At 39.5% G+C, this 21,985-nt stretch overlaps 1 protein-coding gene and 1 pseudogene across 1 annotated transcript in view; one reads left to right on the top strand and one right to left on the bottom strand.

The window, feature by feature from the left end:
• The window catches only part of LOC106927969 (A-kinase anchoring protein 6), a 124,742-nt gene that overhangs the window by 39,532 nt on the left and 63,225 nt on the right, over positions 1-21,985 (top strand). Inside the window, exons 10-11 of the mRNA XM_088004598.1 lie at positions 19,936-20,032; positions 21,287-21,489. Coding sequence (XP_087860724.1) covers positions 19,936-20,032; positions 21,287-21,489 — 300 coding nt within the window. The remainder of the gene's footprint in view (positions 1-19,935; positions 20,033-21,286; positions 21,490-21,985) is intronic.
• Positions 10,187-13,327, bottom strand: LOC106910953 (uncharacterized; annotated as a pseudogene).

The raw sequence follows: 21,985 nt of genomic DNA, 5'->3' as shown, positions 1-21,985 counted from the left end.
CAAAAACAAAACAAAAAAAAGGCATCCATGGATAAAGATAATCCAGTCAGAAGAGACGAAACAACAACTAACCTGATCTAAGAAACTCCAAGATTTGCCAGTTCAATAAAGTGAGACTAGAAAATTCCTGCAGAAATTTGAAGGGGCCTGCCACAGTGTGCCCATCACTTTAGTCCCAGCGTTATAATTTGTCCTGATAAATAGATCCATGCTGGTCTAACATACATATCTTAAAGTATTGTCAAGTATATCATAGGAATATACATGAACTGACAAACAATTGAAATGCAATGGCTAAATCCGAGGTCGGTAAAATTGGGTCCGAGACGACTATAAGCTTCGCACATTTTGTTCTCACTCATGGTTCAAATTTAAAAAACATGAAGAAAGTTGGTAATTCTTTATTTCTAAAAAAAATTAAAATTTCATACTAAGGATTTTAATTTACACTCAAAAACAAAACATGAAAAATGTATTCTTCCCACAATACATTGTGAGAGGCATGTGTATCTATGTCATGACCAACTTTGAGATCAATAGGCTAATATTTGTGCCTGTGAGGGGGAGTTAAAAAGAGTTTTGGAGTCAGACCTCCACTGTGCTGTGTGTGTGTTTCAGAGAGAAATGTTAGTGATTCTGTGAGACACTCAGCCTAAATTTTTCTCGTTTTTCTCAATTTATGTCGTCATTTTATCTCAGAATCCCACTAAAAGTAATAGCTCGCTTCTTGGCATCGAGCCGCACAATTTGATACTACTTTTGTGGGGGTACACGCAGCGGTACGAGCCGCATTAACGGTGATGGAAGAATAATAAATAACCTATAACTATAACTAGAAAATTCCGCAGAAATTTTAAGGGGCATGCCAAAGTGTGCCCGTCGCTTTTTAATCAAGCCTTCTGATGCAAAAAATTAGCATTAATGCTAAAGAAAGCTGCAATGTAGTCAGTATACTCCATTCAGTATACTGAACATCGCTAATAAGTAAGAAAATTATCTAATAGCTACCTTTAGGGAAAAGGCTAATGCTAATGCTAATGCACTGCCTTGCTGCGCAAGGCAGTGCACTAGTGGGGACAGTAAAATGCTAAACTTGTGCTAATGTTAATGAACTGCCTTGCTGCGCAAGGCAGTTCACTATCCTGAGGGAAAAAAATGCGAAAAAAGCTTAATATTATTGCAACGCCTACGGCGTTGCACTAGCATGAGAGGAGTGCAGCAACTCTTTGAAGCAGTTAGTTTTTCTGATCAAAGCGGCTTACTGTTCAGCATCCATAAGAGCAATCCGAAAACTTTTTGAAGCATATAAGAGGGCAATTTCTTGTCTCCGATGGAACCACGATTTAAATCTGTAGTTCTCTCTGCACTAACCTGAGAGAAAAACATAATAAAGGCCTGAGAGGAATATTCAGGCTTTTATTTTGAAATTTTCAGTAAGCTTCATTTTAAATGGCCACACTAATCCCATGTCTAACAGTGGTTGGGTTAAACCAGTTTATATATAAAGCCCAGAACATTCTGCCCTGTCTGTAGTTATAACTTTCTGCTCACCTTCTTTCTGTAATAACTCAGAGTTCCACCATTATTTACTTCTTAACTGCCAGCTCAGCCCTCCTTTGTAATGATTGAGGGTTCCACCATGTTAACCTTCCGACCTTCTGCTCAGGCCTCTGTAGTAAATTGTTCCATCGTGTTTAGAACTACAAAGATGGCGTTTTTGTAGTCCTAAGGAGCAGTTTGGCTTTTGTCTGTGTTCTGTTGCTATAGTGACCAAGCCTCCCCCTGTGTTTCTCCAGACAGGGGGAGAAACAATTCTATCTGTTTGAGCCAGCCAGTTTCACTCCAAAAAGCTGTTCGAACAACTCCTTTCCATTCGGGAACCGTGATACGTATTCGAAAACCGTTTGAAGCGTATGAGAGGGCTATTTGTCGTCTCATTTAGTACCGCGATTCATATCTGTAGCTCATTCACAGTAATTGCAGTGATGAGAGAAAAATGGTGTGCGCTGAGCTCAGAACTTTTTGCAGAAATGTATGTAAAAAGAGCAATTACATGATGTAAAAATTGTCAAGGCTTTTATTTTGAAAAATTTCAATAAGCTTCATTTGAAATTGCCACACTAATTTCATGTGTAATAGTGATCAGGTTAAATCAGTTATATAATGCTCAAAGCACAAGTTGTTTATAATACCAGCCAACTCCTCCTCTGTAATAATTGAGTGTTCCGCCATGTTGTAGTTCTGACATGCTGGTCAGGCCTCTATTTTAACTGAGTCTTGGCCATAGATAGAACTACAGTTATGGCAGTTATGGCTGCTGGTTTGTAGTCCAAACCAGCAGCCTTTCTCTGGATTCTGTTGCTCTAGCGATTGGCCCTCAGCCAACTGCTGTGTGTGTGAGACAGAAAGCTGGGGAAGGATTTCAATCTTTAAGACAACCATGAAATGGTAATGTTAATGAACTGCCTTGCTGCGCAAGGCAGTTCACTATCCTGAGAAAAAAAACATAAAAAAAAGATTTTCATTTTTGCATCGCCTACGGCGATGCACTTTTGTCAGTGCAATTTTCAGAGTTTTATTTTGAAACTTTCAGTAAACTTAATTTTCATAACCACACTAATCCAATGTGTAACAGTGGTTTGGTTAATCCACCTGTATAATGCCCAAAACAGGAAGTAGTTCTAACTGCCAGCTCAGGCCTCCTCTGTAATAATTGAGTGTTCCGCCATGTTGTAGTTCTGACCTCCTGCTCTGCCCTTTGTATTAAAGTGTTCCGCCATGTTTAGAACTACAGAGTCTTTGTAGTCCAAACCCCAGCAGTTCTCCCTCTCTGCATTCTGTTGCTATAGTGATGAAAGTGCCCTGTGTGTGTCAGACTTATCTATCTTTATGAGACACCCAGTCAGTTTTAATGGAAAAAGCAGTCCGAACGACTGCTTCCCGTTCGGGTTCCGTAAGGCCGATCCAAAAACCGTTTGAAGCATATGAGAGGGCTATTTCTCATCTCATCTATTACCGCGATTCATATCTGTAGCTCAATCACAGTAATTGCAGTGATGAGAGAAAAATGGTGTGCGCTGAGCTCAGAGATTTTTCAGAAATGTATGTAAAACACTGGAGAGGAGCATCAGTTATCCTGTCCCAAAACTTTGCTCTGAAGCACCTGGACCGAAAACCATAAGCCCTAGGGAAATTTTGAAAACATTTTACCGGAGCAGGCATTCGTATCAATGTCATGACCGACTTTCATACCAATAGAGCAATTTTTGCACCCATGAGAGCGATTTCAAAATTATTTTTGGGTCAAAATTCCACTCTTTTTCTCACTCTAAAAAGCGGCAGTTGGTTTCAGTTACACTCTAAGGTTTCGGCAGTTGGAAATTTCGCTCGTTTTTCGCTTTTTACGTCGCCGTCGTAACTCCGATCCCCAATAAAAGTAATAGCTCCAATGCCGGGATCGAGACACACGTTTTGATACCACTTTTGTGGGTGGGCACGCAGCGGTACGAGCCGCATTAACGGTAATGGAAGAAGTTGTTATAATAACTAGAAAATTCCACAGAAATTTTAAGGGGCATGCCAAAGTGTGCCCGTCGGTTTTTAATCAAGCGTTCTGATGCAAAAAATTAGCATTAATGCTAAAGAAAGCTTCAATGTAGTCAATAACCTGTGGAGAGTCAGAAGCATGTGGACTAAGCTGTACTTGTACCATTCAGTATGTTGCATACGGTAAAATTAGCCAAAATGCTAATAATAGCATGAATGGTATCAGTAGAATGTGGGGTATCACCACCATGATGTCACCCATTGACTCAGTCCAATCAGTATTCTAAACATGGCTAATAAGTAAATAAATTGGCTAAAAGCTTATTTTAGTTAAAATGCTAATGCGTGCAAGGAAGTGCACTAGTGGGTGGCAGTGAAATGCTAATGTTTGTGCTGATGTTAATGAACTGCCTTGCTGCAAACATAAAAGAAGAAGAATATTTTTGCACCGCCTGCGTCGGTGCACTGACGTGAGGGGAGTATGCAGGCTTTTATTTTGAAACTTTCAGTAAGCTTCATTTGAAATGGCAACACTAATCCCATGTGTAACAGTGGTTTGGTTAAAACGGTTTTCTAACACAAAAAAGAGCAATTACATGATGTAAAAATTGTCAAGGCTTTTATTTTGAAAATTTTCAATAAGCTTCATTTGAAATGGTCACACTAATTTCATGTGTAATAGTGATCAGGTTAAATCAGTTATATGATGCTCAAAGCACAAGTAGTTCAGAATACCAGCCAACTCCTCCTCTGTAATAATTGAGTGTTCCGCCATGTTGTAGTTCTGACATGCTGCTCAGGCCTCTGTTTTAACTGAGTCTTTGCCATAGATAGAACTACAGTTATGGCAGTTCCTTTCTCTGGATTCTGTTGCTATAGCGATTGGCCCTCAGCCAACTGCTGTGGGTGTGAGACAGAAAGCTGGGGAAGGATTTCTATCTTTGAGACAACCATGAAATGCTAATGTTAATGAACTGCCTTGCTGCGCAAGGCAGTTCACTATCCTGAGAAAAAAAAACATTAAAAAAAAGATTTTCATTTTTGCATCGCCTACGGCGATGCACTTTTGTCAGTGCAATTTTCAGAGTTTTATTTTGAAACTTTCAGTAAACTTAATTTTCATAACCACACTAATCCAATGTGTAACAGTGGTTTGGTTAATCTACCTGTATAATGCCCAAAACAGGAAGTAGTTCGAACTGCCAGCTGAGGCCTCCTCTGTAATAATTGAGTGTTCCGCCATGTTGTAGTTCTGACCTCCTGCTCTGCCCTCTGTATTAAAGTGTTCCGCCATATTTAGAACTACAGAGTCTTTGTAGTCCAACCAGCAGTTCTCCCTATCTCTGCATTCTGTTGCTATGGTGATGAAACTGCCCTGCGTGTGTGTCAGAGACTTTATCTATCTTTATGAGACACCCAGTCAGTTTTAATGAAAAAAGCAGTCCGAACAACTGCTTCCCGTTCGGGATCCGTAAGCCCGATCCAAAAACCGTTTGAAGCATATGAGAGGGCTATTTGTCGTCTCATTTAGTACCGCGATTCATATCTGTAGCTCAATCACAGTAATTGCAGTGATGAGAGAAAAATGGTGTGCGTTGAGCTCAGAGATTTTTCAGAAATATATGTAAAACACTGGGGAGGAACGTCAGTTACCCTGTCCCAAAACTTTGCTCTGAAGCACCTGGACCGAAAACCGTAAGCCCTAGGGAAATTTTGAAAACATTTTACCGGAGCAGGCATACGTATCAATGTCATGACCAACTTTCATACCAATAGAGCAATTTTTGCACCCATGAGAGCAATTTCAAAATTATTTTGGGGTCAAAATTCCACTCTTTTTCTCACTCTAAAAAGCGGCAGTTGGTTTCAGTTACACTCTAAGGTTTCGGCAGTTGGAAATTTCGCTCGTTTTTCGCTTTTTACGTCGCCGTCGTAACTCCGATCCCCAATAAAAATAATAGCTCCAATGCCGGGATCGAGACACACGTTTTGATACCACTTTTGTGGGTGGGCACGCAGCGGTACGAGCCGCATTAACGGTAATGGAAGAAGTTGTTATAATAATAATAATATCCAGGCGTTCTATTGGGTGTAGATTAATAGGTGCCTGCCATGCAATGCATGGAGGCAGTGACTGACCTGCTTCGCAGGTCAGTCACTGCTCTCCCTATGCATTGCTATGGCATGCCCCAATAATAGACATTCTATTGGGTGTAGAATAGGTGCCTGCCATGCAATGCATGCAGGTAGTGACTGACTTGCGATGCAAGTCAGTCACTGCTCTCCCTATGCATTGCTATGGGCAGGCCCCAATAAATAAAGCCAAAGGGCTTTTGAAGAGTAATAAGGGCAAGATGAAATTATGAAGTCAGAGTGAGGAAGGTTAAATGACATGGAGAAAGAAAAGAGAAAACATGAGAGAGAGGACAGGAAATGAGAGCATTTCATTGCTCAACATATAAGCTCTGAGGAGGGAAACAGAAAACAGATGATGGCCAAATGAGGAGAAAGAACAGTGGATCCTCAGGGAATGCCATCATCCTGCTGTAGCTCTCGCCTCCGTATGAATGGAAACAATTTGATCACCATTATTACAAAGACTCTTTGATCAAATCATGTCTCATCAACTCAAAGCTGTCTGCTGTGTGTTTATCTGCCTCTGATCAGTTCAGCCCAATCAGCAATCTCAATGACAAACCTCAATGTCAGCTTGGTATCAGTGCTCTGAACCTCTTGCCACTGTGCTTATGCCAGTCCTGAAAGCTTGGTATTATGGGTAATCTTCTGAGATTGTCCCACTATGGGCTACGGGCTCATATGCTAATGCTAACAGGTGGTCTAATTACTCGGGCTTTGAAGCTGCTTAACTTACAACTAAGTATATGTACTGTATGCTAATCAGAGCAGAACTTCCAACCATCAAGGCAAGAGCTGTTAATACATCCCTAAGTTTGTTTAACTAATCCAAGCTGCTAGTTTGTTTTATACAGAATTAAGTTACTCAAATTCATGAATAAGGTTCACCACTGTCAGATCTTCCGTCCTTCCTTCCTATCATTTTCAGGTGATCACTGAAAATGTTCACCTGACCTTTGGTCCAAACATACTTGAGTTTTGTTTTTATTCAGCTGAAGAAAGTTATCATGCATGCAAGCATTAGAATGCATCTACTCAACATCTGAATGGGTTGATAGTCAACTGGTAACATAATGTGGAGCTGTAGTGATTTATTATAATGATGAGGTGAAAATGAAGACCTCAGAAAATTAAGATTGTTTTAGAAAACAGCATTAAGCTGAAGAAAACAGCCATGCTTCTGATGAGAAAACTCTCCTGCTTTCGAGATCTGAACTGTTCCATCTGTAACTGTAACCTTTTTTTCTATTATTCTAACTTTTGAAATTTTCTGTTCCTTGGAAAAAACTTTTCATTGCCTTCAAAGTACAACTGAATGTCCAATTAAACAGATACTTTTATGTTTGTATTGAGAGTCAAAGTCGGTCTCTGCAAGTCAAAATAATGGCTTGTGTACGCTTGATGAGCATCTTCTGCTAATGCCTTTCAGACTGATCTTATTTTTTCACTTAAGTTCTGCATGTATAGGCATGTTAAATATTCCTTAAATAGGAAGATTTAACATAAAGTTAAATAGGGTTTAACCCTGGGTACCCCGCATAAGATTGTTGTCCTATGAAAAGTTATCTTTTGACACAAAGAACTGCCTGACCTTCAAGAAAGACTCCAACGAGTCAAGCCCAGCCCAGTTCTCCAGTCACTCCCATAACATACCATGGTCCAAAGTGCCAAATGCTGTATTCAGGTCCAGTAACACCAGCTAGTTAGTTAGTTTAGCTCATTAAAATTCAATTCTGTTTAGAATTGAATTTTTGAATTCAATTCAGATTGTGAATTTTTGAATCACAATCTGATTCTGAACTCAAAATCAGATTGTGATTTTGAGTTCACAATCTGAACTCAAAAATTGTGTTGAAAAGTTGAGTCTTAACTGAGGAGAAAACAGAGCAGTTAGCATTCAAACCAGCATCTTTTAATAGTTTTTTGTGTAATTCATCAGTTTTGTATTTAACAATAAAAGTGAGAAATATAAAAACTACTGTTTGTCTACTTTCTCTTTTCCCTGTCTGCAGCGCTGCATAAATTTGCTACGGTTTATCCTTCCATATGCAAACACAGACACATAGATTTCTAACACACACAGCCTCCTATTACCGCCTGCTGTCTAACGTGCATAAACGCTGAGCTGCTTTTCATGCCTTATCATCCCGTGATTGATAGTTGGCTTTTCTACTCTTATCGATTCCATGCTCTCCATATATTAAGCGGAGGAAACTGAGCCAAATCGTTGGTGGAGGAAGGCGTTGAAATACGATTGCTCTCTGATAGCCCTGCTAATCTGCACAACCTAAATCCTTCCTAACAACCAGCCCTATCCCAGAGACACAGGCTGTCATGCTGTTTCTTCTGTAGCTTTGATGGATGTATTTTATGTTTATTAGTTGTGAGGTATTCATCAGCTTATCAGGAAATAAAGTAGGTCAGAGAGGCCTCTATGAAATTACACTTTCAGCAGTGAGATTTAAGATAATTTATAATCAGCAAAGATTAAAGAATAAAGATACTTGTTTTTTATTTGGTGGTTGTATAAATGTATTAGATCTGTGGTGGAGAGGCGAAGAAGCCAGTCATGTTTTATGGGTTAACTGTTATTTCAACATGTAATGTGCAGTGTGGTTTTTATTTGCTTACACAAAGTAAAGAAAGAAGAAATGTTACGTTTTAATTAAAGCAGGTGTTTTTTAAGTACGGGAGCGCTAGCCCCCCTCAAAGAGCAAATTGACAACCACCCCCTCCAAATTACATTATAGCTATTATTTTTGTTTTTGCTGTTGCTGTACTTGAGGTTCCATTCATCTTTCACAGATCTTGTGGAGTTCACCTGCATTAGCTATGTGTTGCACCACATGTGATCTTCAGCTGCCTTTTGCTAAAATTATGAATTACTTTCTGATGTGACTACAGGTTATTTAGTTTCCTGTTTAACAAAAAACAGACAACTTCAAATCCAGCCCATGAAGGTCCTAACTTTAAATAATCATGGTCATAGTTCCTTTTTTTATTATTTTATTATAACTTGTAGGTACTAAAAATATATCTGTTTTGTCTCTGGTATAGGGCATGGTGAAGTTGGCTAATGTCCAATTACATTTTCTGTTTTCAGATAGCTCTATGTGCATAGAAACACCACTCATGTTTTCTGTTTTTCCAATATTATCAATTAAAATGCATTAATTTCAAAGAGATTAAAATGTATTTACAACATTTTATTAAAGTGTCACACCTCCTGTTCATACCACACAAAATAATGACATGTGGTGGCTTTTTATAAATCCCGCCTCTTTATCTAGGCCAATAATTAGTTGGCCTAGATACTAAAATTAATGGAAAGATTGTCACAATTATCTCCTTCATGCATTTGTAAATATTAATTATATAGTTATGTGGAGATCAGACAAAAACAAACATGTGGGATTGTAAATTTAAAATGAAAGCCAAGCTCTAAATGATTATATGTTGACCACTTTTAGTCAGATTCTTCCAGCTTCTTGCTAGTTGCCTGGGTTTAAAACACCCTGCTCCATTCATCTCCTCTGTTTATATCCTGCTCCATAAATATTGGCTGTGTGGGGGTGTGACCTTGTCATGTGTTGACTGATGCCATGGGCCATCTATCTCTCATCGAAGACGAAGGAATCAGGAAAAAATGTGGAGATGCACCGAAGCTGCATGCTGGCTTTTCTTTGCTTCTTCTCATCATGTTTTTTTTTTAAACAGAAGTCTCACATCCATGTGTTAAATATCTTAGAGCTTCTATGTTCAATAAGAGTGAGAGAAAACGGACACAAAGTCAGCCAGAATTTTAATCAAGCATTCTGACAAATAAAACATTCATTCTTAGAGCAGCTTCCAATACCTATGAGGAAACGAGCATACAGCATCTCTGGAGCAACAGGAATGACTTGATCTAGGAGTCTGGGAAACACACAGTGGTCCTACTTCATCATGGGTGGAGGAATACTTTCTCAATTTCATGATACAATGCTTAGATAAAATTTCACCTCCTTTGTTTCATCCTTTCAGTCATTTTGTAAATGAAATCAGGGTCAATTTAACTTTAATTTTCAATAAAAAAATTAAAACTCCTTTAATGTGAAATTGAAAACAGGTTTTTGCAAACTAATACCAGATAATTACATTTTTAATAAGTTAACTAAATGAGAGCATAAATGTCCATGCCCTTTAAAATGACTGATCAAATTCAATAATGGTCAAGCTAAGACAACACAAAGAAAAGATCACTGAATAATAAGGAAATGAGAGAAACACCCCATCTTATGGAAAAGCTCTGGCAGCTTTTCCTCTCGGCCTCAGAAAGGATTAGCCAACATCACTTATTATAAACAACTTTTACTGACTGCATTCAAAGTGCATAAGCCAGAAGCTGACACTAGGCAGTGATGGTGTTAAAAAAAAACAACTTTATGGGGTTTCCACTAAACTCAAACAGAAATGTTAGGTACTTTTTCTCGAACCTACATAAAAAGACCACAGACAACGTATATGAATTTTATAGACAAGCTTTTGCAAAAGGAGAACTTTCCATCAACAACCTCATCAGCCGTTCACAGAAAGTTCTGATCTGCTTTCACGTGAGCTCCTTCTTTTATTGTCAAAGAAAAACAGTCACAGGGGGCAGTCAGGAAAACAACAGAGGTCGTAAAACACCCAACCTAAACAAACCAGCAACTCAGTTCCAGGTGTGATAACTGATCTACGGTCTGAGCCCAGTTCAGCTCTAGGTCAAACTGTCAACAAAGAGGGAGGATAAACAAGAGACAAAATACGACTGCTCACAAGCAGTTAGGAGGTATTCTGGTTGATAAGAATTAAGGTCTGGGAAACAAAGAGTTAACTGTTTCACATGGAGATGAAACAGACAGTTGCGACCTCCAGGTCAGTTTATACACACATAAGGAAGAGAACACTTTAAACTCAAAATCACAATAATACTGATTAACATTAGACTGAATATGAACTAAAGTAATAATGATAATACCAAAAAATATCTAACATTCCCCCCTTTTTATCATTTTACTATGTGTGTAAACTTTATGCAAAAGCCAAGCATAGAAAAGAAAAGAAAAGAAAAAGAACCAATAAATGCAAAAGTTTTTTTTTTTTCTTTCTAATCTAAACACAGAAAATACACAACGAATAAATGTGAAATAACGAAATAAATGAAAAATAAAAGAAACAAAAAATCAAATGCAGGTCTCTACAACCACTTGTTGTAGGAGTCATTCAGCAAATGAATTCATCTGTTTATTGATTACAGAACTTCATCACTGTTCAGAAAACCATCAGAACTTGAAACAAGTCATCTTCAGTTGTCTCATAAGATGCCTTTGCCAGCTGATAGTTGATAACAGTTGTGTTAATTGTTTTAAACATCATGCTTCGAAGTCATGGAAAAATGCAACCTATGAACAGGCAAAAAAGAATCAAAACACCCAGAATAGGTGTTTCAAGCTTCACCAGTAAATTCCACCATGGTCTGGAAGTGAGCCAAGAAAGAAAATCAAAAGGAGATGATCCTTGTGTTCCACTTTCTATGTAATGTTTAAATTCTTCCAGTTCCTGTTTCATCAAGCACAAAAGTGCAGTCGTTTCAGACCCCTCCCTGAGAGGCTGTGAGGAAGTCCAGGAAAACACGGTTTTGCATAACCATGTTTCTCAGTTCAGTCAGTTCTTTCATGGTACCATTGGCCAGCTGGTATGTGATGTTAATTAGTCGCAGTAATCCGTACCTGTTTATCTCAACGTGGTCCCGAATCTCTCCTAGACCAACCCATGGAAACAGGCTTTGCATGAATTTTTCTCCGCCGTTCCAAATCCTGAATTCCCATGGAACTCCAGTATGTGTTGTGAGGCCTCCCCATCTTTTGACCTCTGACATAACTGTTCGTTTGGAGTGGGTGTGTAGATCATTCTGTGCTTTCCTGATGAACGCAATCGGGTTGATTAGAGGCACCACAGCACACAGTCCTCCCCTATTTTTAGGCAAGAACATGTACGCTTCATTCCCGCATATGAAGTACCAATCTGCCAACATCCGTGAGCCATAATCTCCTGGCACTATGGCGCTGCACGGTGTTGTCACTTGTCTCCTCCTTGTCTTATGCGTGGTGTTGAAACTCCTTTCCTGAAGCAGGTTGTCACAGTCTGGGTTATCCTTCCAGACTTTGCAGTGTGGAGTCGCCCTTTGACCCCTGCAGGCAATGTAGTTGATGTAATCCGGTGTCTGTCGCAGTAGGTGTATGAACAGTTCATAGATCCAAAAAGTCCTTTTGTGGCATCTCCTGTCCGAAGTAGAACAGAATAATCTTTTTTGCACCATTTGCATCCCATTGGCACGGGGACGCTGAGTCGTGGTTGTGTTCTCAGGCCATAGAGACACATCTGTTTGTCATCAGTGATGCTCTCTGGGTGCAGACCTGAGTTGTGTGTGGCGATTGGTAGCTGCACACACACACATAGCTGTTCACCTTGTTCTCCTCGTGAGCAGTCCTGTTCATCAGCTTCCACACAGATTGGTGCTGTCATGCGGGTGGAACTCAGGCTCGCTTCCTCCTCCAAACATCAGACATACTGCAGTCACAACGCAGTAGAAGATCCATCTGGCATATGGAGTCTCCATTGCTGCTCGGCGTACAGAGATGTTAGAACCCCCAAACTAAAGGAGTGAGAATCTTAGCGTTTCTTCACCGGGTTTGAGACGAACTACACTAAAAAGTAGAACCCCTTTGCAGTCCGGCCTTCCTCTCTACTCCGAATTAGGGGTTCAACACTCTTTGCAGCTTGCAGTGACTGAGATGTATCCAGCTGGGTCTTTCAGCAATCTTTACAGCTGTTGGTGTGGTCATCAGCACCTGGAACGGTCCTTCCCACCGTGGACTCGCTCAGTTCTTTCGTTTGATGACCTTTATGTAGACCCAGTCGCCTTGCTCGATTGGAGCGGCCTCCTGTACAGGAAGAGAATCATAAGGCAGTAACTTTGCTCTGGACACTTCCTTCAGTTTAAGAGTCCTGATCATATAATCTGCTAATGTCTGATCTTCATCAGCTTTTTGTATTCTGGAGCAAACAGAGGCAATCTGTAAGCTCTCCCATGAATTATTTCAGAAGGTGTTAGACCATCAGCTGTCGGGGTGATTCTCATATAGAGCTTCACTAAATCTAAACATTCTGTGGAATACCGTGTGTTGGGATATAGTTTTGCAGATAGCCTTAGCTACCATCAAAGCATCCTCATGCTTTGCTGGAACTATTTCAACCCATTTAGAAAAAGCATCAATCATCATCTAACAGTATTTGTTAACTCAAAAGTTCATAACAAAAAAATTTTATGTAAGAATTTAGTAGTTATATAGTATTACCTCACCATTTTCCCGTTTCCCCCCTTTTTACACATGGCATTGCCCATGTGTCACAATCACTTAAGCTTCTAATAAAGTCTTTGGGAGGATTAGTAGTTAATGCAGGTGAACTCATAGGTTTATAGAAGATATTTTAGCAGACACGTATTTTAAGTGCAGGGTTATATTGTGGTTTTTCTTTGTTAAACTCTAAATTAAATTTTTCAATTAAATTCAACGAAATATTTCATAATATTTCAACACTGCAATATCAATTTTTTTCAACACGTAGAGATGTTTAATTTAGTTCCAAACTAGTAAATAAAACATTTGAAAATCATTATTAGCTTAGGATCTCTAATACATTTTTCTAATTGGTGTAATTTAGTTGCATAGCTCTATCAGTTTTTTTGTTTAACTTTTAATGATTATAATTTTTCTTCTTCATAGTTTCCCAACCTATGGCCCGTGGGCCCTAAGAGGATCACTGGTCCTTCTGTTAAGGACTGAGTTAACGGGTACAAAATGAACGATTGTATCTAACATTGTACCTAAAAACCTCTAAAATGTTCCTTTCTGGGTAGATTATTCCTATATGCAAACAGAATTAGTGAGCACATTCTTATATCACAGTGGTGTGTGTATAACTTATCTCGCATTTCTCCACTGTCTCACTTCTCGCTTCCCCCTCCTGCTGTTGGCGTCGCTGCAGCTGGTCCTCCCCCCGCCTCTCCTCCAGCTCCCTGTCAGTCCAACTGGCTCTGGTGTTGGATAAGTTGTCCAGATCGTCCCTTAGTGAATGTCCAGGTTGTCCACCAATGAATTTAGTTCCAGTCCAAACGTCCAGCAGGACTCCATACAGTAGTTTGCTGCATGGCAGTTCCCAGATGTCCAAGAATCAGGATCAGCGGACATCTTAGTGCCTTCAGGTGGCAGAAATCATTGTTTTCTTTTTCGCTTCTTTATCAATTGTCATTGGCTGGTGATGAAGGAGGGACATCATCTGATCTGGCAGGACAGGTTTGAGTTGAGGTCGGAGGTCAGACTCACCGCAGCAAGGCTCAGACAGAGGAAAAAGAAAGAAGCAAATAAGAATCCATTAGGGTTTGTTTGGCTTTCTGTGTCTTTTTTCTTTTTACAAACATTTTCCATATAACTTTTCTCTTGTGATCGTATAGTGTTTAGCCGCTTATTACCCAACTTTTTAGGGACTCATAAATCCTTTCCTTATTCAAACACATATAAACATGAAACATGTTAAAAGTTGTAGTCTCTTTTAACCTGTACAATATTAACCTTTAAAATATAGAATGTAAGTTTATGTTAACTTCATCTGAGTCACATCTCACCAGAGAACAATGGATTTCTCTAAATTTGTCGATCTTAGTGCTGCAGACTGTGAGGTCAGCGGGCAGCCCTCCTCTCAAAAAGGCCTAAGAGAGTCAAGAGGCTGGAATAATGTCCAGGTCGGTACCTTACTCTGACCTCTGACCCCTCCAGTTATACAGCCAAAGGATCATTTCACCAAGTCGGTGTTATAATCTGATTACGACACAATATATTAAACACTGTTCTCTGGGGAGAATTTTATTATTTAATTTTATTTTTCAGCTTCTCCTCCTTCAGGAAAGTCATAATTCCACTTTTAGCATACAAGGAAGTTGTTCCCATGTTTTTATTTCAGTGAGACGTCTCTCAACTGATTTTTCTTTGAAAGTGTAGGAACACTAAAAAACAAAACAAAACAAACAAACAAAACAAACAAACACCAGTGTTTCCTAAAAGTAATTATTTCTGACTTGTGAGGCTTAAACCTAATTTTTAGTAACATTAAATATTATTTTGCATGCACTGGTTTCATACCGAAATTCAATTTCTTTTATTTATTTATCTTTTACTTAACGTGTAACAAGCTGCACATGTGTCCACCATTTCATCAATTTTGTCTGGTGGTGTGACTTTTTGGGGTGTGGTAGAGTCTGATCATGCTGAGGATTTCTCCTGTTTGTGGTCCCCTCACTTTTGCCCAATCCTTTCCTAATGAGGGTATGGCTGCTTCTCCTGCTTCTACCCCATTTAGTCTATATGAATGGATTAATCCAGTCATGTCTTCTATCCACTTATCGGGGTCTTCTGTTACAGGCGTTATTCCTTCTACCCTTTTCCGGCCTCTTTCAAGGTCCAGGGTGCAAAAACATATAAGTTTTGTGCACCTTCCTCTAATGAGGGGTACAGTCGTGTTGCTGGGACTGCAGCGGCTGAGACTGGGGCAGACGGAGCTGCTGCAGCAACGGTGGAAGGGTTGGTTGCAGGAGCTTGTGCTCACCGCACCACTACATCATTCTGTGTGCTTAGAATGACTTTATTATCTTTTGGTCTAACAAATAGGTTTTTTGCTTCTACAAATTTTTGTCTTTAACCTTTTTAATTTGTTCTTTCCGATTTATGGCTTCTTTTAACCATAATTTAGCACATCTCAGCTCATCCTCCTTTTTAGCCTTCTTTATTCCCTTTTTTCTTGTTACACTACTCTCCAAAATTCCCACAATTGTTTGCCATTGATCAATTTTTAGTTTTCCATCTATTTTATATTTCTTTTTCCATTTTTTCATGTGTACAATGCTACCAGGAAATCTGGACAGCATGTATTTCTCATCCCCATCGGGGCCCTCAACAAGTGAGGAATTACAAGAATTTGCATTTCCCATTATTCAACTTACTTGCAATTTGAGCTTTTATTTATTTAAATTTAGTCCAGGTTCGTTGACTCCTAGGGAGTCCTATGAACTGGAGATCTTTTCAGTAGGCCAGCAATTAAAAATACCTTGTTGTGGTATTCTCCACTTCAACTCTTTTGAGTGGGAGAATCTCGCCTTTGCATCCACAAGAGGTTTGCTGCTTACAACCCTACTGTATTATATGAGGTAAAATACTGAGCAGTATTTAAACCTCCAATCACTCTTTCACGCACACACACATCAAAGCAGCAAGCAAACAGCAATATCAGCACAGTAATAACAGAACAGTAATAATAAGCTTCCTATCTACGTGAGGACTTACCCTTATGGGGTCTCCTCGAATAGAGTTTTAGCAGAGCGACATCATACAAGGATTCTCAAACCTCAGAGTTTTAGCAGAGCGACATCATACAAGGATTCTCAAACCTCAGAGTTTTAGCAGAGTGACATCATACAAGGATTCTCAAACCTCAGAGTTTTAGCAGAGCGACATCATACAAGGATACTCAAACCTCAGAGTTTTAGCAGAGCGACATCATACAAGGATACTCAAACCCCAGAGTTTTAGCAGAGCGACATCATACAAGGATACTCAAACCTCTAAAATAGTCATTTTAAAATTCACCTAAGTTTCTGTAGTTTTCGGGTTGTCCAGTCGGATCTCGTCACTCCGCCGTTGGCAGACAAAGTCGGACCTACGTCGCTGGCCCAGCAAAGAATTTTGCTTCCTGGGTCTTTCTTTCCAGGTCCTGTTGACTCTGGCCGTGCACGGATTCAGCGCGTCTTCCTCTGCCTGTCAGCGGGCGGGGAGAGATCCCGGATTTCGGCACCAAATGTTAGGTACTTTTTCTCGAACCTACATAAAAAGACCACAGACAACGTATATGAATTTTATAGACAAGCTTTTGCAAAAGGAGAACTTTCCATCAACAACCTCATCAGCCGTTCACAGAAAGTTCTGATCTGCTTTCACGTGAGCTCCTTCTTTTATTGTCAAAGAAAAACAGTCACAGGGGGCAGTCAGGAAAACAACAGAGGTCGTAAAACACCCAACCTAAACAAACCAGCAACTCAGTTCCAGGTGTGATAACTGATCTACGGTCTGAGCCCAGTTCAGCTCTAGGTCAAACTGTCAACAAAGAGGGAGGATAAACAAGAGACAAAATACGACTGCTCACAAGCAGTTAGGAGGTATTCTGGTTGATAAGAATTAAGGTCTAGGAAACAAAGAGTTAACTGTTTCACATGGAGATGAAACAGACAGTTGCGACCTCCAGGTCAGTTTATACACACATAAGGAAGAGAACACTTTAAACTCAAAATCACAATAATACTGATTAACATTAGACTGAATATGAACTAAAGTAATAATGATAATACCAAAAAATATCTAACAAGAAATACTTTCAAACAAAGGTGTCAGTCATGTACTTCTACAGACAAAAACAGACAATTGTTTTAGGTCAAGTTGTTTACATATTATAACTACTGCTTTTCTGCAATAAAATGTATTTAATATCTTAATTTTCTGGCCAATCAGAGCTTTGAAATGACTGACCTCCTGACCAACTTTGGCCAATAAGGATTTTTATAACTGACACTACAATGAAATTGCTACATTTCCAACAGTTGGGTGACTGGGTAAGTGCAGATGTGACCTGGCGAGCAGGTCTGTCAGTCAGTTCTCTCTCGAAGCAGAGCAAAAGGTGACAGTGGCTGATTTTCAGCCACTGTCACCTTCTTTGACATGTATTGACCAATTTGCAATCACCCAGAATTAAAGAAATCAGGGCAGATCTACTGGAGCACCCCTAATATCAACCTGTGAGCTAAAAATAGATTGATGGAATTTTTTTGATGCCATCTGCCAAAAAGACTGGCCTTCTCTATTGCTCCTCTGAGGGATCTGGAAGATGGTGTGTCTCTGTAACCACTCCCCTGGAAATGAACCAATCAAAAGCTGACTTCAAGCCAGCGCCGCCCGAATGGAACCACAGGTCTCAGGGTGCCAGGGAGTGGGTAGCGGGATGGAGGTGAGCTCTAAGCGCTAATGCAAATGCCGATTTGAATCCGTAAAATGGCTTCAAGTTGATGGGCAGTGGAACGGTGGTATAGCTTTGATCCCTGAGTCAGAGCCAGAAGCAGAAGTGGAGACTCCTCCACTACCATCAAGAACGCAGCAGCGTTTCTGAATAAGACGATGTTCCCTCAGCCTCAGGAAGGGCTGAGTGTACCCACTTGAGCTCTGACCTGCCTACACCCTGTGGTTGCTAGGTAACAGGGCAGTAATATTCATGAGGTTTTTGAAACGTCTCGTTTTCCAGACACCAAATGAACATATAGCCAAAAGAATGCTCAGATTTTCTAGAAGCAGTAAAGACCCAGATGGAAGTACAGAAATATACAAAAACAATGTTATAGATCCCCTTTAAAGAAAGTAATGAATGGAAAAACTAAAGCATTTCTTTCATTTAGGTTTTGACAATCACACCTAAAGCATTTCATTTATTTATTAGCCGATTCAGATTGAGTTTTTTATTTTGTGCTTTCTTTTGATGTACTCATAGAATGTAGTCATAGGAGAATGACACAAAAACCACCTAAGTGCACATATACACACAACCTACAGTAGTGTGCTGAGAACGAAGTGTGTGTATTGTGTGAGCATGCATGGATCTAAATATCAGTGTGCAGCATTTCCCACTGCAGCACAGCAGGTTGTCAGAGGTGGTTAAGTCTTGCGGCTTGAGCTCCTCCAGAGAGACTCGTGCACACACTAGCCAACCTATGCGCGCACACACACACACACACACACACACACACACGCACACACACACACACACACACACACACACACACACACACACACACACAAATAAGATCAGAAAGAGCTCTAATGGTGTTCAGAGACCAGACTGGAGGGTTTTACCAACACTGCCTCAGGCTACGTTGTGTCTGTCCATCTATCTATCCATTTAACCATTTATAATCAGTTCATCCAGCATCATATCTGCTCTCATTTTTTTATTCATCTTCCCCTTTGTGTTTTTCCTGCTAACTATACTAGAGCTCTCTTTTTCTTTATATTAAAGTACGACTTCTGTTTTCATGTTATCACCCTTTGCAAATTTCTAGGTTCAGATGTATAAATTGTACAATAAGTGACAAAATGTATTACATAATTATATGTGATGAGAATTTGCACTCGTCCGCCTTTCTTAACTGCAGATGTTTTAGGAAATCTGAAATGTTGTTTCATTACTACTGTTCAAAGCTTACAATCACTGTGGGTGCTAAATGCAACTACAGTCAAAATCAGATGAATTCACCCAATGGGAGCTTAAATAGTATAGTTGCATTCAAACTTACAGGGTCTCTTTTTTAAATGTATATATTTATTTAGTTTTTACTTTGTGAACCAATCCCTCTCCTCTCAGAACATCAGTGCTCATAAGGTAATCATCTCAAACTCTAAATGACCAAAATAACTGCAGCTACCTAAAATAGCAGCAGAAATTTGGCTCATGCACCTTTGCATAATGTTACACCAAATTAGATTTGTAAAAAAAATGTACATAAGCAGAACTTTGTGAATTCAATTAAATTCAGTTAAATTTATTTAATTTGTGTCTATTCACAGCAAATGTCATCTCAACTGTACAAAAGAATTATTTCAATTTAGTCATACATACATTCCAACTGATCCTAGTCATCAATATAGTACATTACGCTGAATTAACTATTCAGTTATTACCTGCTTAGTAGTCTCGGAATAAGGCATGTGCTGTATAAAAGGAGAGTCACCAAAATGGAAGAAAATGAGGAAAAGTCAAATTACATTCAAGACGCTTTTGGTCCAGAAACACTATAGAGATGACCAATCAAACTGAGAACCTAAGCTCCATTAGAAGGGTTGCAGTGAGCCATGCTGTGTCCAGAGAGCTGATAATGTTTTTTACTGTGAGATTCTGGTTAAGAAAACTAGCTTACTTTGCTAGATTTTAAGCATGTGCATTTGATATTTTCTAGAATTATCTGATGGACAAAAGAAACCTTCAATTTAGCTACTTTAAAATAGACTGGTTAAGTTTCCAAACCCCTGAATTGTTCTGACTGTTTATGGTTTTGATTTACGGTGAACTTTGTTTCTCTTTTAGACCTTCAAGCTGAATGTGGACAGTCAACATGCGCTGAAGGAGAGCATATTGGCAGAAGGAAAAGCACTACTCAGCGTCATCACCTCCCACCAGCTGGGTATATTCTTACTTCACACATTAATATTATTGTTATTGTTTTTACCTGGATTAAGCCAGTGGCCTTCAGGAAGTAAACCTTATTAATGTGACGATGGATAAGGATGAAGACAAGAAAGGAGATTGGGACTGAGGGATTGGAGATGTGGAAACAAATAGCAAAAAAAGACAAAACTGAGAGAAAAGTGTTTATAGCAATTGATACCGTGTTCAGTGTCAATATTATTATAGCTGCAATTAAATTCAGAAGTACTGTAATTATCCCAACGGGAAATAAAATGTCATAAATTCAAGTATCTTCCATCCACAACAATCCCAAAAGTCATTGTGGATGGTGATGCTGTGGGTAGGAAGGGATCTGGTAGCAGTTGGTCTCACAAAAACTAAAGAATCTGTGATAGATCACTGCTGCTGTAAAACAGTTTCACGACTGGCCTGATACGCTAGCTGCTCTACTTTCAGGCAGCAGAGATGATATTCCACAGTAACATGTCCTGGATGACACCAAATTCTGCTAATCCACATCCTTTGCTTTTGCCGCTCCTCTCTAAATCTCTGGTTAGAAGCCGAATAGAGAGACGATGGAGTAGGGATATGATTCTTATTTATTATGGTCAATAAAAGAGAACTTCCTGCTTCTCTCCATCTGTTGGTCCTGCTCTGCATCCATGAAGCTCTGGGATTTGGGCTCATAGTTCAGGTATTATTTGATTTATTGAGATGAAACTGATCAGCTGGTCCTGGTGGTAAAACAACAATAACAACAACAAAAACATTCTTGTTGAAACAGTTATAGTTGGATAAAAACAACTGTCTGACAGCATAAGACCAAAAGCCCATCCAACTGCACAGCATCCCAAACCACAGGGAATAATTATTCCAAAAAACACTTAACATATGTAAGAACTAACGTAACAGACCTGCCTTCTCCAGTGACAACTAAACTGTATAAGCTTTGAGATGGCCGGGTCACCAAAATGTATTTACTTCAAAAATGGTCAAAGCACTGAACCTTCTGGGTGATGCAACCAATAAACACAGTTCAAAAGATAAAACTATTGAAGATTCACTTATCAGCAAACCTTTTACAAAACTCACAACAGTGCAGTTTTATTCCCCATGTTTTGTTTTGTCAAAATAGGTTGGTTGAAAGAATTTTCTAGCTTACCAAAGCAATATGTAGGCAAGTTATTTTTATGATAACTATTATCCTGTCTGACTTGTCCCCTGGTTCCTCCTGTCCTTATTCCTCCAGCTCTGAAGGATATCCTCCATATGGTTGGAAGCCAGTGGGATCAGCTCCAGTGGCAGATCCGACGCCAACATGGATGGATGCTCCGCGCCCTTCGTTGCATCCAAACCCGCCTCCTCTACACCAGCCATTCACAGCAGCCCTGTGCATCCACACTGGACTTGTCAGCCAATGGGCAGTTTCCATGCCTTGCAGAAGATGTCAAGGTAAGCAACTAGTGTGCTCCGTCTTCTCTATGGCAATTGTTTGTTATTCTACTTGTGTGCTTTTTGTTTATTTTTCATTTTGTGAATCCTTTTGTTTCCTCTCTGGTTGATCCTCCCTGCATCCCTCTTTATCTGCTTGCACATGCAGCTCACAGTTATAGCAACTCATCACCTATGGAACACTTGTGTGTATGTTTATTCACTGTAGGTGCCAGTTACCTTCCTGGCTTATATATAATTTTGCTGTTGCAATTTTTCTTACATAATTGATTGACAGAATTTGCATTTTTGCAATGACTGTTTAAGTTAGACTGGTCAGAATTTCTCTACAAAAAGGTAACACTTTATTTGAAGGGGTGTGCATAAGACTGACATGACACTGTCATAAACATGTCATAACAGCAGTCATGAACATGAAGGAGTCTTCATGACTATGACTGTTATAAAATGTCATTCGGTAAATAATGACACTTTTAGTGCAAATTTCAGTAGAACC

This window comes from Poecilia mexicana, unplaced genomic scaffold (genome assembly GCF_051168715.1).
Source record: "Poecilia mexicana isolate PSO_F unplaced genomic scaffold, ASM5116871v1 scaffold_3, whole genome shotgun sequence".
Classification (NCBI taxonomy): domain Eukaryota; kingdom Metazoa; phylum Chordata; class Actinopteri; order Cyprinodontiformes; family Poeciliidae; genus Poecilia; species Poecilia mexicana.
The sequence above is the reverse complement of the archived record's forward strand: the minus strand, read 5'-3'. Positions and strand labels throughout refer to the sequence as shown.